At 37.0% G+C, this 17786-nt stretch overlaps 1 protein-coding gene across 2 annotated transcripts in view; it reads right to left on the bottom strand.

Annotated features, from left to right (window-relative positions):
* Positions 1 to 16244, bottom strand: part of LOC132160281 (uncharacterized) — a 159623-nt gene extending 143379 nt beyond the window's left edge. The window contains exons 1-4 of one of the 2 annotated variants that reach the window (XM_059570029.1): positions 16110 to 16244; positions 2084 to 2419; positions 1512 to 1850; positions 825 to 1011 (exon numbers count right to left, since the gene is read on the bottom strand). In XM_059570029.1, coding sequence (XP_059426012.1) covers positions 854 to 1011; positions 1512 to 1850; positions 2084 to 2419; positions 16110 to 16161 — 885 coding nt within the window. In that variant the 5' untranslated portion in view covers positions 16162 to 16244 and the 3' untranslated portion in view covers positions 825 to 853. Of the gene's footprint in view, positions 1 to 824; positions 1012 to 1511; positions 1851 to 2083; positions 2420 to 16109 lie in introns of those variants that run through there. The other variant, XM_059570028.1, reaches the window with a different exon arrangement.
* Positions 16245 to 17786: the final 1542 nt, after the last annotated feature.

Genomic DNA, 17786 nt, shown 5'->3' on the forward strand with positions numbered 1-17786 from the left:
AAAATGTATCCACGCCATTATTTATTATGAAGTAAACATTATGAACAGTGCTGTCCTGATGAGTGTGTTATTATTGGTGTTTCAATGTAATGATTTCTGAATCAAACCACATAAATCATTCAAACATGTTTCCAATTTGCAGACATTAATTCTGATTTATTGCAGGTAAACTGATTCAGTGCTCACAATATCTTACCTGATTATTGTGCTGCGTCCCGGTGTCTGTTTGAACAACAATAACAAACTCAATTAAACACACAACTTTGGTTAATAAGAGTATATATATATATATATATATATATATATATATATATATATATATATATATATATATATATATATATATATATATATAAAAATATATATACTGTGTATATTTATTATGTGTCTATATAAATACACATACATATAGTATATATTTTGAAAATACTTCCACGTATATAATTTTATTAATATAATTTATATTATATAGAAATATTTTAAATGTATAAACATGACTTATTTTTTCTTAAATATATACATGCATGCAAGTGTATTTTTATACATAAATATACACAGTACAAACACATTATGTAAACAAAACCTTTATTTTGGATGCAATTAATCACAATAAATAATTTGACAGAACTAATATATATATATATATATATATATATATATATATATATATATATATATATATATATATATATATATATATATATATATATATATATGATGAACAGCAGAAAGTATAATAAATCAAATGTATGGGAACCAATGACTTCAACCAAGGGGGACATTGATTACAAAGTACTTTAAGTGTGCACTTAAAGTTTTGAATTTTTGAAACAAGCGGTCTGAAAGATTCAGTTCACAGAGAAAAAAAAACAGACTTCCCATCACTAATGTAATACTCACCATTTTTATTTACTCGACGCTTGTAAAAATAAAACCCACAAATAGATGCAGCTATAATCAGCAGGACAGCAGCACAAATTCCTGCTTTTTCACCTGCAGACAGACCTGCAACTGAAAGAGTAAATAAGTCATTATTACTAGAGAGCAAATTATAATCCAAAATTTTTACACTTTTCTACTTTAGTCATCAGCTGCATGATATTACTTTAACTGATAAGTAGTGAGAGTGTTTTTGGAGAACATCACCTGAAATAGCATCACATCATTGAGCTGTCAGAATTTTTTTTTTACAATTAGTCACTTGACCTTAAGGTTATGATCTACACAATAGTTTAATACTAGGGTTGCGAAGAGATGAAATATTTCTGTTTAATTTCAGAAACATTACCGAAATTGTGGAATTTTTTCAGCATTTTATTTTTCATTATTATTTATTTTATTTTTTTTGTTTCTAGAAATGTTCCACCCCTTTGCAACCCTACTTGATACTGGAGTCAAAGCTCACTTTTTGAAACGCAATGAAACAATGAAGAAAAATTCAAGAGTTTAAAAAAAAGAAAAGTTGAACTATTTTAAGATTGCTCAAGGGGAATAAACTAAATAATACTCACCAGTGACATTAACACTGAAGTTCCTCATGATGGTGATTTTGCTGCTGATGATCTGTAGTGTATAATCTCCAGAGTCAGTGTTTGTGGTGTTTGTGATGGTCAGAGATCCAGTCTGATGATCCAGCTTCAGTCTGTTTCTGAATCTCTCAGTGCCATTATTACACTGAACATCTGTACAGATCATTCTGGGTTCTTTACTGATTTCAGCGATGCAAATGTCATTACAATACCACATCATCACATAATTTGGGGTTTTCATTACACCAGGATCTAAAGTAACAGATTCTCCCTCCTTCACTGACTTTATCTTCATTTCTTCTTGTTCAGCAGCAGGAACACCTGAAACACAAACCAGCTGACTGAAAGATCTTTTTGCCAAAACATAAAACAATCTCTGTATCTGAAAGTTATTAATCATGCTCTTTGAAAAGCAACATATATCTCTGTTTTGCACACATTTTATAAACTTATTTTACATCAATTCCTTATTCAAACAGAAAGGATAATATTATGTTATTTAAACCTGCTTTTAAACAGATTGATTTATTCATTAAATGCATTAAATGACTCACCATAAACAGTAACACTGAAGGTCTTTTCACTGCTTCTTCTGATGCTGATGATTTTTAATTCATAAAGTCCAGAGTCAGTGGTGTTGATGTCTCTAATGGTCAGAGATCCAGTCTGATGATCCAGCTTCAGTCTGTCTCTGAATCTCTCAGTGTCTTCATTACACTGAACATCTGTACAGTTATAACTGTGATCTCCGGTGATTTGAGCTATTCTAGTTTCATCAAAATACCATTTTATATCTTCTTGTTGTTTTGTTTCAACATTAGTGTGTAGAGTGACTGAATCTCCCTCCATCACAAATGCTGACAGTTCCTCAGTGCCAACACTAAAAACACCTGGAGAAGAAATGAGTAAATTATAAACCAAACATAATTATTCAACAGGAAATTATAATGAAATAGGGATGCCAAGGTGAATAAATCTTCAACTGGTAAATGTGTCAAACCTTTTGCATTCAACGACTAAAACAAATATTTCTTAAAGAGTAACTAAACCTAAACCAACTTTTTTTTAGTTACTGATCTATAAGAATGGGGCTTTATTAGTGCTGTTCATTGATTCGAGTAACTTTTCTGAATTGGAGTATAAAGTGTTTTAATTCTACAATATATGGTGTAAAAACGTCTGAGTGCAGCCCTCTTCAGGTTGAACGGTGGCTACTGCAGTTGATTTTTCCTATTGGATGTTGCGGTGGCAGGTGACGTAAGCAGTTTCCAGCTCACCACGCCCCTTGGTATGAGTTACCACACCCTTGGCAGTATAAAACCATCTTCAATTAAAATTACTGTGAGTCAGGAGTTGGAATTGCGAGTATTGAAAATGACCAGGATAGACTATTATAGCATCTATTTAACATAGCTTAGGGCTGTGACGGTTGCCGCAACAACCGCGTCACCGCGGTGGTCGGTTGCTACTGCGGTTGTCTACTGCCACCGGCGGTAGTGCACGCGACGTCACAAACTCTATAGCAAGCATAATACAAAGTTTTGTATATAAGTGTAATAACTGTAATAGTTGCAAATTCTATGTCTATGGTAATTAACAAATTACCTCAAACATTCCTTTAGATATGCAGATTTGAGCACAGGAAAATACAGTTACAATTAATTTAGTGTTGGGCGATGGATCTTGTTGGGAAAGCAAATACCGCATCAGCGATCTGGAGTCATCTGCATTCATGTCACCCATCGGCGTTTGCACAAGTTCTCGTGATCGCAAACGCTGGCTGGTCAGGTTTGGTGAGGCTTTCTCCAAACGAGACAGCGATGAATAAACGATGGTAACAAGAAATATGGCAACGATTCCTATTTCAAAGAGAGCACGTTCAGATGAAGAGTTAGGCCGGTGACACACTGGCTGCGTGGCATGTCTGCTGCGTCCCAGGAGCGTGGCGTTTTCTGTGTTTTCTGGCGTTTTCACCAGAAGCGTGCCTGACGCGACGCGCTGCTGCTGCTGTAGGTGACATAGAGGGAGGCCGCCAACAGACCTGGATCTTGTCTTCATGACAACAATATCAACTTTTTTTTACACACCTACAACTACGCCTACTGATAAAGGACACCGTCAACAGTTTTGACGGCAAAATATACTATGTTTGACAGGTGCAATATTTGAAAATCGATAATTATTTTTTTAATTACATTTATATCTGAATTTATGTCAACCTATAGACTTTCAAACATCAAAATGTCATGAATTAATATGTATTTGTGTACAAAATGACATATAAACATATTTTCCTATTATATTTTGCCTGGAAATGCTTCAACACGCGCGCGTGTCCCGTGAAAGATAGGAGTCGGTTCTATTTCTAGCATGCACACATTTTCCTGAGACGCGCGTCTCACGCAGGCAGTCTGCAAGCTCTAACCTGTTAACATGGGAGCCGAATTAAAAACGGACATGCCACGCGGCTGAGACGCTTGCGCCACGCATCCAGTGTGTCGCCGGCCTAAGTTATTGAGCTTGCTTGGTGGCGGAAAAGGTAACCGGACGCAACACAACCGCGTTGCGACAGGTTTAGTCTGTCTAGTGTCTATACAGGACATATGAACTCTGTGTCAGTAGCCTACATCACAGACCGGACGGGGATTTATCATATCATGTTGTGCTGCATCCAGTGTAGCATCACTGATTATAATGAGTATTTTGTCGCGCTGCGTCGCTCGCGTCCGTTAGATAGGGGGTATCAGCAGCGGCTCGCCCATAGAGGGCGCTGGGGCGCCGACCTCCCTGTCAGTTTTTATTTTTATTTAATTTTTTATTTAATAATAATAAGCTTTTAATAATCTCTCGTTTTGAAAATAATATGTGTTAATGACATGCTATTAATGGTTTTACTTTAGAATGTGTTTAGAACTCTCCAGAATGATATTTGTATTCGCTTCATGTTGGTGTAGTAGTAGCCAATAGGCTGTCTTCCCTGGGCTCCAGTTCACTCAGCCCTACAGTGCTGGAATTTAAGCCAATGGTTCCCCTGTTGCTATGCAAAAAAGTTTATATTTTGCCAATCATCGTCGTCGAATTTTATGGTTTGGGGGCTCTGAAAATATCGCCCGTGGTACAGATTAGAGCAGTGCACCTGCTGCAGCATGGGATATTTACCTCAGAGGAGTGCGAGTGCAGTATGGAGGCGCCGATGACGTCGAGTAGCATTAATTTAGTCGTGGGAGTTGAGCTAGCCCCAAATTCAGTTAAATCTCTACACCTGTATCCCTTTGAAAGAAGAACATTAGCGGAAAAACTAATTGTAAAAGAACTCGGACCAGACAAGCCAGAAGTGAAAATAACCCAACAGGCGCGAGAAAAGGAGAAAACCTACAAGAGATCCTTTTCCCGAGGTTGGTTCAATCGAAAGCTTTGGCTTACTAGCTGTGGTTACGCCAATGCAATCTTTTGCTTCCCTTGCTTACTGTTTAAAACAAGTGCTTGTGATAGCTCGTGGACACAGACAGGGGTAACAGACCTGAAACATATGTCAGAACGCATTAAGAAACATGAACGGGCAAGAGTGCATATGGACAACTCTGTGAAGCTAGCCATGCTAGGCCGAATTAGCATAGCCACACAGCTAGATGAGGGACACCGCATTGCCATAAGAAGGCACAACGAGGAGGTGGACAGGAATCGGCATATTTTGTCAAAGATCATTGATGGCGTGAAATTTTGTGGTGTCTTTGAACTTGGTTTGCGTGGTCACGATGAGAGTGACGCATCAGAAAACCCTGGCATTTTCCTGGGTCTAATTGATCTCATGGCCTCAATCGACCGTGAGTTGGAGGTGCACCTGGAGAACGCCACTGTTTTTAAAGGCACTTCGAAGACCGTGCAAAATGAACTGTTAGACTGCATGTTGTCAGTTCTCAGAGACCGCATTCTGGAAGAGGTGAAACAGTCGGACTACATTGCCATTCAGGCAGACGAGACAACCGACATCTGCACTCATTGTCAGCTTGTGCTTGTGCTACGGTACATAGATGGCCACAACAACATTCAAGAACGCTTTTTTGAGTTTATCGCGCTTCCAAATGCGAACGCTGATACGATTGCCACTGCATTATTGGAAAGGCTGAGCACCATCCTTCCAGCGGGACAAGAGGGAAAATTAATTGCCCAGGCCTATGATGGTGCCGCAGTGATGAGGGGTGCTACTGGTGGAGTGCAGCGTAATGTGCAAGACGTCTACGGGAGTGCATACTACGTTCACTGTTTTGTGCATCAGTTGAACCTCATTATGCAGCAGGCAACATCCCACATCGCAAAGATCGGCCAGTTTTTTTCAGACGTAGGGGGGTTTTCGACATTTTTTTCCAAGTCATTCAAACGAACGGCAGTGCTGGATGAAGTGGTGGCACACAGACTTCCAGGTGCTTCAACAACGCGATGGAACTTCCACAGTCGAGCTGTTAACACAGTTTACGAGCACAATGACGAACTGGTTAAGTGCTTCCAAACCATTCGAGACAGAGGAGACTTTGATGCCATATCGAAGAGAGAGGCCGGGGGTTGTATGAGAATGTTGGAAGATGAGGTTTTCTGTTTCATCCTGGCTTTATTCCACAAAATCATGCCACATGTAGACATGCTGTTTAACCATCTGCAGAAGAGGAACATAGACTCTGTCTTCATCGCAGGGATCACCCAGAGGTTCACTCACAGCATACAGGCCATCAGGTAGGCTATGATTTTGCATATTGGCTGAAAACATGCTAATGTAGCCTAAACAATAAAAACATAAATCCACATGGCTGTACAATAGAATCTATCATAAATATCACAATTTCGCCAACATGTTAGACTAGTGAATTTATTTGTGATGAATCTAGATAACATTGACTAGGCCCAACACAACAATAGCACATATTTTAATACAGTTTTATTAAAATTATTTTTGTATCTCCAGCAAGTTGGTTTCTAATACAGTAATTTCAGGGTGGACAGTGACTTGTGAAACTTATTTTGGATCAGGGACTCCGTTCCTTCTCTAGTTGAGGATGAGGAGTATAGGGGACCTGTACAGGAACCACCCCTGAAGAAACGGAGGGCAATGGGAGAAGAAACACAACAGCATCTGGCAATAGATGTAAGCAGTAACAGAAATTCTATTTCTGTATTCTATTAGCCTATATGTATTCATGTTCGTTTGCACATTTTTTGTATTTTGAATTGTCATTATTAGACATCTCTATCTACTGGAGAATGCAGAAATTATGATTTTTTTCACATTTGTGCTTTTATTAATTATTGTGTATATGGTGTGTATGTGTGAGAGTGACACAGACAGCCAATAAAGCTTAGAGAGAGAGAGAGAGAGAGAGAGAGAGAGAGAGAGAGACTGAGTGGATAAGAGAATGACAGCTAGTGTGTGTATTATAATTATAATTAATAAAACTTACTTGTTCATAACAAAATTGTAACTGCTGTGAATATGCTGATTTTATTGTATTGTTGAACTGAGAAATGTGAAAACTTAATGTTTTGTGCTTACTTTTCTACAATTATGTATCGTTGCATAGGTATGTGATACCATTATGAGCCATGCCAAGGAGAGGTTTTCTTTCACCAATCATCTCATCAGTGCCACTCTGTTGCAAGGAGACTTGTTTCCACAACACAGCAGAAAGTTCCCGGATTCAGCACTAGGAACCACGGTGGATGCCTATCCCATGTTGGACAAAGCCAGACTTAAAACAGAACTGTCCCTGATCTATGAAAATGAGGACTTCCAGGGTTGCAGTGGTGCACTGGCTCTCTTTCAGGTTGTAATGGAAAATAACCTTCAAGACACATTCACTGAAACTGTAAGTCTTCTCAAGATTCTCATCACCACACCAATGACAACAGCAGAATCGGAGAGGTGCTTCTCTACTTTAAAGAGGATAAAAACTTTCCTTAGGAACACGATGGCACAAGATCGCCTCAACGCTCTGGCTATGCTCTCTATAGAGAAAACTCACACGGGACATTCCAGATTTCAACACAAGGGTCATTGAGAGATTTGCCACTCCGAAAGATAGACGAGCAAAGTTCCTGTACAAATAAGAGAGTCCAATTTCTGAGTTAGTTTAACTTTAGCAATTATAGCAGTATTGGCCTTGTACGGCATAATATTTGTAACTTTCACAATGTAATCCATTTTACGATGTTATAAAGCATGTTGCAGTGCATTCTGGGCACAGAATGCACTGCAACATGCTTTAGAATTGTCACCATTGTTGAGATTCACAGGCTGATTTTTGATGTCTGTGTCTCTTTTATCTATAAGAGAAACTTTTTAGAAATTATTTGGATTACATTGTAAATATAGCGTATTCATTTTTATGCTGTCATTCTCTTACTCATTCAGTCTCTCTCTCACTCACAGTCACACACATCATATTTCACACACATTTGCCATTAGAATAGTGATCTCAATAGGAATGTAACAGTATGTTTACTTTGCTTTTTTTGTTTTGAAGTTCTAGGCTGGATTACTGTGTTTCCATACTAGTTAAAATGTTAAAATCATCTTTCTTCTTATACTTGGTGTTCTTCAAGGATGTTGTCCCACCCTTTCTTTGAGAGCCTTCTCTCTTTCTCTAGTATCAACACAGACTTATCTTTAAAAGTTCACTGTAAACAAATTGGATAATGGATATGTAGTCTACAGCTGGGGATTGATTAAAGAACTAGATTGTTGTATTCCCTATTATAATTTATTGTTATGCTTTGCATTTTTTCTATCTGGACACGGAGCATAATAAACTTGCAACTTGTTCATTATCATTACCTGTGTAACTGTTGATTTCTACATGGCAGTTCAATTAATATTGTCTTTTTAGACCATTGGTATTGACTGGTTTGAGTTATAAGCAAGGGACATGGGTGGCCTAAAATGCACCAGAATGCAGGAAATCACAACTATGAAATAAAAAATTTTCTGGGGGAGGAGCACCCAAACCCCCCCCCCCCCGCTCAAACAGCCCCACCTAAAATATTTTTCACCAGCCGCCACTGGGGGGTATTTAACTTTTCTTATTTAGGCTACTTTCTCGTTTAACTGAATTATTTCTTTGATATTTATTTTAGTGTTTTGCAGGTGGCGTTCACTGACAGAAGTGCTCAAATAAACACTAACTGACGAGTTAAATAGGATGTGTTAGATGAGTGAGATGGGCTGATTTCTAGATGTGCATACATATAAATATATCCTGTATATAATATATATAAAATATATTACATGCATGCACAGTTTAAGTCAGCTTTAAATCACCTTTTTTGGTAATTCCATGAATTAACTGACCACGACACTGCTTGCACATAGTTTATGCGCCGCCTTTGAGCACAGGACTATGGAGGTAAATCAGTAGCTAAACTCGAGAGGTTGAAGATCTGAATGTGAGAACTTGTCATATTAATATTTGTATTTGTAAGTTAAAATTTACACTCACAGCTCTGATGTGAAAAGCTGAATCTTTCAATTTGCACACACAGACAATGATCAAAACACTCGTGTTTTGAATTGGAAGTTGTAGATTAATAGTCACAAATGTGTAGAATGACATTCACACAAAGAAAATGACATACACACATGTTTACGACATATTTACTTTTGCACTTCACTTCAGTTTCGCTGCACAACGTCAAGTCGCTACTTACAACCTCTCAGATCTGGAAGTACAAGTTCAAATCCTAGCGCTCTGACTTTTGCTACTCTTTTTGCGGTATTCTGTTGCAAAACTCACTTGTGCACTTGTATATGCAGATGTGAGAGAGCAGAGCTGGGGGCGGGGCTTTGGTGCGAATGAAGACATTTTATTGGTGGATGCCCGACCAATGAACAACGCCAATTGTTTTCACTGAATTTCCTTAGCTTTGACAGGATTTTAAGACACTGCATTCATTTTGCCATTCAGGTATTATCTAGTAGACAAATAATGCTACATATTTTATATGTGTATCCCACTGCATATCACTCTACCAGAGTTGCAATATAATGCTGTTTTTATTATTTTTATGTTTTGTAAAAATAATTTTAACTTCTTCATTGGGTTAAATTCCCAATTTGCTTGTCAGTAATGAACCTTTTTAAATGCAACATTATTATTATTATTTTTTTAAATAAAAATCGAGTGTTTAATAATGTCTAAATGTACATTAAACAGCAAAACCTAAAAAATAAGCACTTATGACCAGAAATACTGTTTTGAGCAACTAGTAGAGCTAAATACATGTATTTATTAAACATCAACAAGGCCATCTAGTGTTTAAGCAATGGAATTGCATATGAATATTATCTTTCTGGCCACCAAATGCCTCTAATTTAAAGCGTGCCTTTTTGCACAGGAATTTAAACCTAAATACTGCAGTTATTGTAGTATAAATAATAACCATATTAGAAAATGTTATATTTCAAATGGTCATTCATGGATCATAATTATTGCGCATATTATTTAGTACCATGATCTCTTCAAATTGACTAAACAGGACTGAGTTAACATGTAGTACAGTTATTTTATTGGTTAAAAGTTACACAATTATTTAGTCACATTTAACTGCCAAGGAGGAGTATGAGAACATAATGCTGTTCCATTTTCCAGTATAAAATGCTATTGTAAGGCATAGTCATTAGTCAACGTAGTTATCCATGCATAATCAATGCACTTTTTGTGTTACAAATTACTAGAAATTGCTGTAAATATAATGAAACTGCTGTCTGTCCCAATTAGTACATTTCAAGCATAATAACAAAATGTATAGTTTAGTACTATTGATAGCTCCATGAACCACGTGACCACGTGGCGGTGAGATCAAAGCATGCGAGTTTACTCTGCAATATGCAGTGGGATATATATATATAAAATATGTTGCATTATTTGTCTACTAGATAATACCTGAATGGCAAAATGAATGCAGTGTCTTAAAATCCTGTCAAAGCTAAGGATATTCAGTGAAAACAATTGGCGTTGTTCATTGGTCGGGCATCCACCAATAAAATGTCTTCATTCGCACCAAAGCCCCGCCCCCAGCTCTGCTCTCTCACATCTGCATATACAAGTACACAAGTGAGTTTTGCAACAGAATACCGCAAAAAGAGTAGCAAAAGTCAGAGCGCTAGGATTTGAACTTGTACTTCCAGATCTGAGAGGTTGTAAGTAGCGACTTGACGTTGTGCAGCGAAACTGAAGTAAAGTGCAAAAGTAAATATGTCGTAAAAATGTGTGTATGTCATTTTCTTTGTGTGAATGTCATTCTACACATTTGTGACTATTAATCTACAACTTCCAATTCAAAACACGAGTGTTTTGATCATTGTCTGTGTGTGCAAATTGAAAGATTCAGCTTTTCACATCAGAGCTGTGTGTGTAAATTTTAACTTACAAATACAAATATTAATATGACAAGTTCTCACATTCAGATCTTCAACCTCTCGAGTTTTGCTACTGATTTACCTTTATACAGGACCGTCCACGCTCGCTTAACTTGCACCTGATAATAAACCTGATGAAGTGGATGAAGTGGAGCGCGTGTCTGAAACGTCTCCTGTTTAGTCATTCTGTGACTGAATAAATTTACTTCTTGTCTTGTAGAGTTGTGACGTTCGCGAAGGATAAACATAACATGGGAGCCGAGTCGCGGCTGGAGGGGAGCCGTTCTTTCTGTCGTTCTTTTTTCCTGTGCGTGTTTCACACAGATGCACACAAATGAGCTCCTCCGCGAGACAGAACAGTTATAGGGGGAGGGGCGCACCCAGCGCAGGCAAACCCTTTATAGCGTGATGATATTAGTTATTAGTTGTGCATGTTCATTGCAGCCCACTTTGTTATTGTTCATTGACTTGAAGGGGCTGATGTCCTATTTGCAAAGTTTACAGTAGTAATAGTATGTAGTATGTAGACATTTCCATTTTATTTATTCTAATTTTATCTACTTTAAATATTTTTTGTTTTCTATCAAAATGTTCTTGTGTGATAACAATGTTCTTGTGTGAAAGTGTTTGTAGTAAAAGCTGTTTTGCACAGAAATTCATTGCAGCCGGCTTTGTTTTTGATGTTTATTTGAGTAGGTATTGTATGAATAACATAAGTCAACGTAGCTTTACACACACACACACACACACACACACACTTTGTACTAAAGGTAAATCCAAAATAGTGATGTCACTGTCTAAGCAGAGGGATTTGTGCAACCCTATGGAATATAGTCCACACATGACAAACGAGGTAATAATCAATATTTCAGAATAATTCAAACTCAGATATTGGTGTGTGATATCTGAGTTTTAATTATTTGGCTACAAATCTCACCTCATCATTCCTCCCAGTGATTATTTCCAGGATAAACTGAGATGCCCCCAAGCTGGCTTCTTAAAACTGACTAAATATTCTTTTGAACGGCTCTTTGAAAGGAACGGATCGCGAAGATCCGGATCCCCTCAAAGAGCCATAAATCCCATCACTATTGTCTTGAGAAAAAGTGACAGAAGCAGCAGTTGTGAGTGGGTGGCCATCCCCGCCCCTACGTAAAATGATTTGAATACGTTAAACTGGAAAAAAATGATCGCCTTCGTTAACGAGCAAATTTTGACACCAATATATTTATACATATATATATTTGTTTTTTTTTGTTTTTTTTCCTTCAAACACCGCGCCACCGGCGGTTGTTGGTCCATGACAACCGCGGTGGTAAAAATCAGCCACCGTCACAGCCCTCCAGTTATATGGTTATTTAGCTTATTTTGTGTAGCCTATGTAGTTAATTAACATAGTTGTTAGTGTAACATTAGTACTGTTAGAAGAATAGTTAGTTAGTAGCATATTATTGCATCAGTTAAGAGAGCTTCAAGTTGGCGTAGATTTATCTGTATTTACTAAAGTGGTCAGGATGGTACGGAGGTGTGTTGCTGGTTGCAACAGCACTGCTGGACTGCATAGTTTACCAGCAGACTTTAAAATTAGGCGTCAGTGGTTGCCTGCACTTGGCCTGGAAGACCGCAAGTTCCCGCCTAGAGCTCGAGTGTGCAAACTGCATTTTACATGGGATTGCTTCTCCAATGCAATGCAGGTGGAAATGGGCTTCTCCACACAGCTCGCGCTGAAAAGCCAGTGGCTTGAAATGTAGTGATGTGTCGTTCTTGAACGATTTGTTCATCTTGAACTAATCTTTAATGGGACTCAGGAAGAACGAGTCGTCTCGGGGAGTGATTCGTTCAGTCACGCATGCGCATTATTCTATAGGTTCTGTTCTAGTAGTAGTGATTCACCTGTCAGTCAATGCAGTCTTGAGCCGGAAAGAAAATTGATTAGTTCATAGTTCGGGTCTATCGGGTTTTTGACTCGTTCCTTAATCACGTGACAGACCACGCTAAACCGATGTAGTCTGAGCCAGAAAGAGAATTGATTAGTTCATCTTTCGGGTCTTCAGGTTGTTTGTTATTTTGTCACGTGACAACATAATTAGTTAATTTACAACCTTCCTTACAAATGGGTGCATAGTACTTATAATTTTTTATTATAATTATTGGTTATGTTTTAAATGTTGTCCATATGATGGCGAAATCACTTTGAAGAAGAGATTTTTTTTTTTTTTTTGTAAAAATTGTATGATTTATGTCTTTTGAGTTCACCCTTCAGATTAGACTATAGAACTGCAGTGTTACTTGTTTAGGATTCAAAATATTATTTGCTTTTAACTTATATCATTATGTCCTTTTTGAGCAATCTTCTCGTACCTATATTAGACCAAAATGTCAAGTTTGCCTAAAAATAAACAAACTAGGCTATAAATACTTTGTATTGTAGGCTTGGATTATTATATTATTATATAGCCTAGTGTTTATTTACTGATAGACAGTCAAAAAGACAAATTCATCAATATTTTATTTATAACAGGGTTTTATTTATAAAATAATAACACACCACAGATCCTGAAGAAACTAACAAAAACACAGTGACAGAAATGTCAAAAATAGCGTATGAGTCTGTCACGTGATTAAGGAACGACTCGACCCGAAAGACTGATGAGATGAACTAATCAATTCTCTTTCCGGCTCAGACTGCATGGTTTAGCGTATGGGGCTGTCACGTGATTAAGGAATGACTTGAACCCGAACACTTGTCAGACAAGAGATGAAGTGAGCTAATCACAGACTGAAGACCCAGGTAAAGAATGAATTTTTTTTTCTGTTTCTAATAGCATTTTAGTTTTGTATTGTTTGTAGTGTGATCAACGTTTGCATAAGTACTAGATGTGTTGGGGAAGTAACACGTAACATTTTAATTACAGTTTGCTAAAATGAACTAAATGAATGAAATGTCTTGAAAAAAGATTTGTTTATATTGCTGAACGAGCCTCAAAAGTCTGAGTCGGTAAAATGATCTGAACTTCCCATCACTATCGAATTGATATGGCTCAGGCCCTGGCCCTGTGTCCACAGACACCTCTACATCTTCCACTTCAGGTGAAGGTGGGGGAGAAAAGGCCTCTACTTCAAATGATCGCTCTGTTGCAAAGCTACTTGCATCACTACAGTCGCTCTCCATTTTAGCGTCTCTGACAGCAGCTGTCAATCAATCCGTCACTGCAGATCTCAGGTTCACGTCGCACTCGCTCAGCCCCGCCCTTGGTTCATCCCCTCTAGCTCCACTGTGCTCTGCCCACTTTTGAGCATTTTTCAGATATTGCCAGTGGGTGGAGTCAGGCTCTGGCCAGGGGTTTAGTTACCCTTTAACAATAACTGATAAGATGTCTTGGAGGCATGGCACATACCAAAGGTCTTCAACCCTGTTCATTGGGACCAACTATCCTGCAAAGTTCATTTCCAGCCTGCTTCAGCACACCTGCCTGTGTATTTTCAAGCAAGAGTATGTTCCTGGTACCAATGCAAATATCTGACCAAATTTTTGTTGCTTGTAATCAGAAGTGTTGAGATTTTTAAAATACACATTGCATTCAAGTAGACCCGTTTATGGAACATACATACATATATATATATATATATATATATATATATATATATATATATATTTCTTTTTTTTCATTAGGACTCATCCTTTTTATAACAAAAAAATAAAGGCTGAAATGTTATAATTTTATATTTAAAAAAAAATGGTCAAAACTTTATTTGAACATGTAGTACATATCAGTAGATAAAAATGTTGAATATTGTTTGTTAGTTTGTAATCCGGCAATATTGTATAATGTTTTTATTTATTTCAACAACAAGTGCATACTGCTGCTTATTTTATAATTTTTATTTTTATTTTTTAATCTCAGGACTGGCAGGGATTGTCATGGGGGGATCGAATAAGCAGCGCTTTCTTCCTCCTTCAGTACCACTGAGGTGAGACTCTCCAGGCACCACAGCATTGGCTTTCCACTGCTCCGGGTGTGTGTGTGTGTGTGTGTGTGTGTTGTGTGCTTACTACTGTATGCATGCACTTGTTGGCCACACATCACTGCACTGTCATTGTTAGCTTTTGTCATGGAACTTGGTAAAATGACTTCAGTGTATGTGTATCAGTAATTTTTGAATATTTCCAGCGCATTTTAACAATGGGTGTATAGTTGCATGGATATTTTAGATATTTACATTACTGTTTCATTTTTCATCAATAAGGTTGGGTTTAGATGTGCTCGAAACATGCTGAGGACATCTACTGTTAAAGTCGTTTAAATGCACAAGAACAACAAAAACTGAAACTGACTCATATGCAAGTATGAATCACATCTTTAAAAGACGATAACCATGTTAACGGACGGACAACTCCTCTGTATTTGAAGGATATCATGTACCCATCTTTTTTTCATTACTACGTAATCAGTAGCCAGGACTACATCGCTTTCATTACTTGGAAACTGCAGCGAGCGAAATAAGAATAAACAGACATTTATCGTTCACTGTATTTAGAGGATAGTTATCTTTTTCGCTCTTGGTGTAAACAGGCTTCAATACTGGTAACACCGGAATGATTTTCTAGCCTACAGAATACACATCTCAAGGGTGTGGAGAGACAAAGCTGCATTCATAAAGTAACATGAAACAAACAGAATAAATTAATCACTGATTTAGCCTTCACATTCACCCATCAGACATACTTCACATATTCTCTGATTTCCCCAAACATATTTGTGCGTCCATACAGCCAAGTGTTTTCAAAAATTCACAATAAATATTTCCCATTACCAATATTATAAATAATTATTCCATGAAAACACTTACAAAAATGGTGCCAATTACAAAATATAGATTTTCTTTTTAGTAGGTCTACTACATTGATAAAAATTAACTCTTGGTTTTATTTAAATTTATAGCTTATTTATTTATTTGACAGGTTTTTATTCAAAGCGACTCAAATTACATTTAATGTACACTTATCAGTTTATATAACGATTTAATGGATTTCAACATTTGTGTAATGATAGTTTTTAATACACTTCATTTACTCACTGTAGTAGAGCCCATAACGCTGAGCACGTGCACAATCTGGAAAACTCTTTGTATAAACTGTAACTGACAAGAACAGATTGTAACATAAAATGTCTTACCATGTGCGAGTAAAAACATGAACCCTGAGATCAAAATAGAGCGGAGCATCATTTCTTTTCTTTCCTTTTTTACAAGGTAAAATTAAGATATGTATATAAAAAAACGAATTTAATTTCGATTTCATTCATTCATTCGTCCACGTTCTTCTTTCTTCTTCTTTGATGTTTTATGGCGGTTGGCAAACCAGCTTTAGATGCATTTACCGCCACCTACTGGATGGAGTGTGGAGCATTGACGGTAATGAAAACTAACTAGGCAAAAAATTAAAATAAAATAAAAGGTAAATAAGTAGGTAACTAACCTAGGTGGTAATTCTTTAAATCCTATTTATTACCTCTGTATCTTTGAGATACTTAATTAATCTGTGAAACATTTCTATATCCACATCTTTATTTAAAATTTTCTGAAGTGAGATCTGATTTATTTCTATATTAAGTGCTTCTGTAAGTTGTAATCTTTCATTATCATATTTTTACATTTTATTAAAATATGTTCAACTGTTTCAGGAAGATCACATTTTATACAAAGTCCAGACTCATGTTTACCTATTATAAATAAAGATTGGTTAAGTGCAGTGTGCCGTCTACTTTCTATTCCCACAAATTCTCCTTTCATTTCCAACTGTTCTTTGAATATTATATAAATGCCGTCCTTTATTCAATATCCCATTTAATTTGCCACATATCTTTTAATGCTTTTTAATTAGCCTTTTTATTTCTAATTTACTCATTGGACTATTAAATTCTATGTCTGGACGTTTTAATGTTTTTTTTTTTCAATCTGATCCACCACTTCATTACCTTCTATGCCTATATGTGCAGGTATCCATAAAAAATAAATTGTTTTTGATTGAATTCTGAATAAAATCTGTAAAATGTCTGACAAAATGTCTTGTTCTGGTGTCGTCTGATTGGAAAGTTATAAACATAATTTGCTGTTCCTTGCAGATCAATCAAACCTTGTCATCATTGATAAACAATCAGCAATCAGTTAACGATTATTTGTTTAGGATGCACACAACACGAGTTAGATTCAGTCTAAGGCTTATATAAACTATGTTGCACATCTCCAGCTCTTGTTTATGCAGAAAACCCGATCGCTACCAGCGGCGGAAGCGGTCTGATGATCTCCAAGTCTGGAACAGTTTCTCTTCCGGATCCCCGCGATAAGTGCGCTTCATAATAAAAGTCCCCTTTCTGACTAGAGCAACTGCGCTCTAACACAAATGAACTTCTCTCTGTATTCTTACAGTACTGGACCCACACTCTCCTCCAGAACAAGACTCACTTCTTAAAGTGCTGATCTCTGTTCCTGCTGGATCTCTGTTGATTGTGGCTCTAGTGTAGAGCATTACTCGATGGCTAATTTTCCCATTGCTCAAGTTTTTATTTTTATTTTTTATTATTAGATTGTTACAAAATGTTTACTGTAATAATATAAAATGACTCTTTTGTTAAAGTTTAGCGATTTTTGTACTCCAATAGCTTTTTATTTTTCAGTTATGACACATTTAGTCAAACCTCCATGTGCTGTTATATGCGTGTAAGCACAAAGCAATGAACAATGTCAGATTTCCTATTCCACTGTATGTAACTGCCATATTAGTAACTGCATGGCTGTTTATTGGATCTTTATGTAGCCCCCCAGAAGGGCTATGGCAATGCTAACTACGCCAC

This window comes from Carassius carassius, chromosome 16 (genome assembly GCF_963082965.1).
Source record: "Carassius carassius chromosome 16, fCarCar2.1, whole genome shotgun sequence".
NCBI lineage: Eukaryota > Metazoa > Chordata > Actinopteri > Cypriniformes > Cyprinidae > Carassius > Carassius carassius.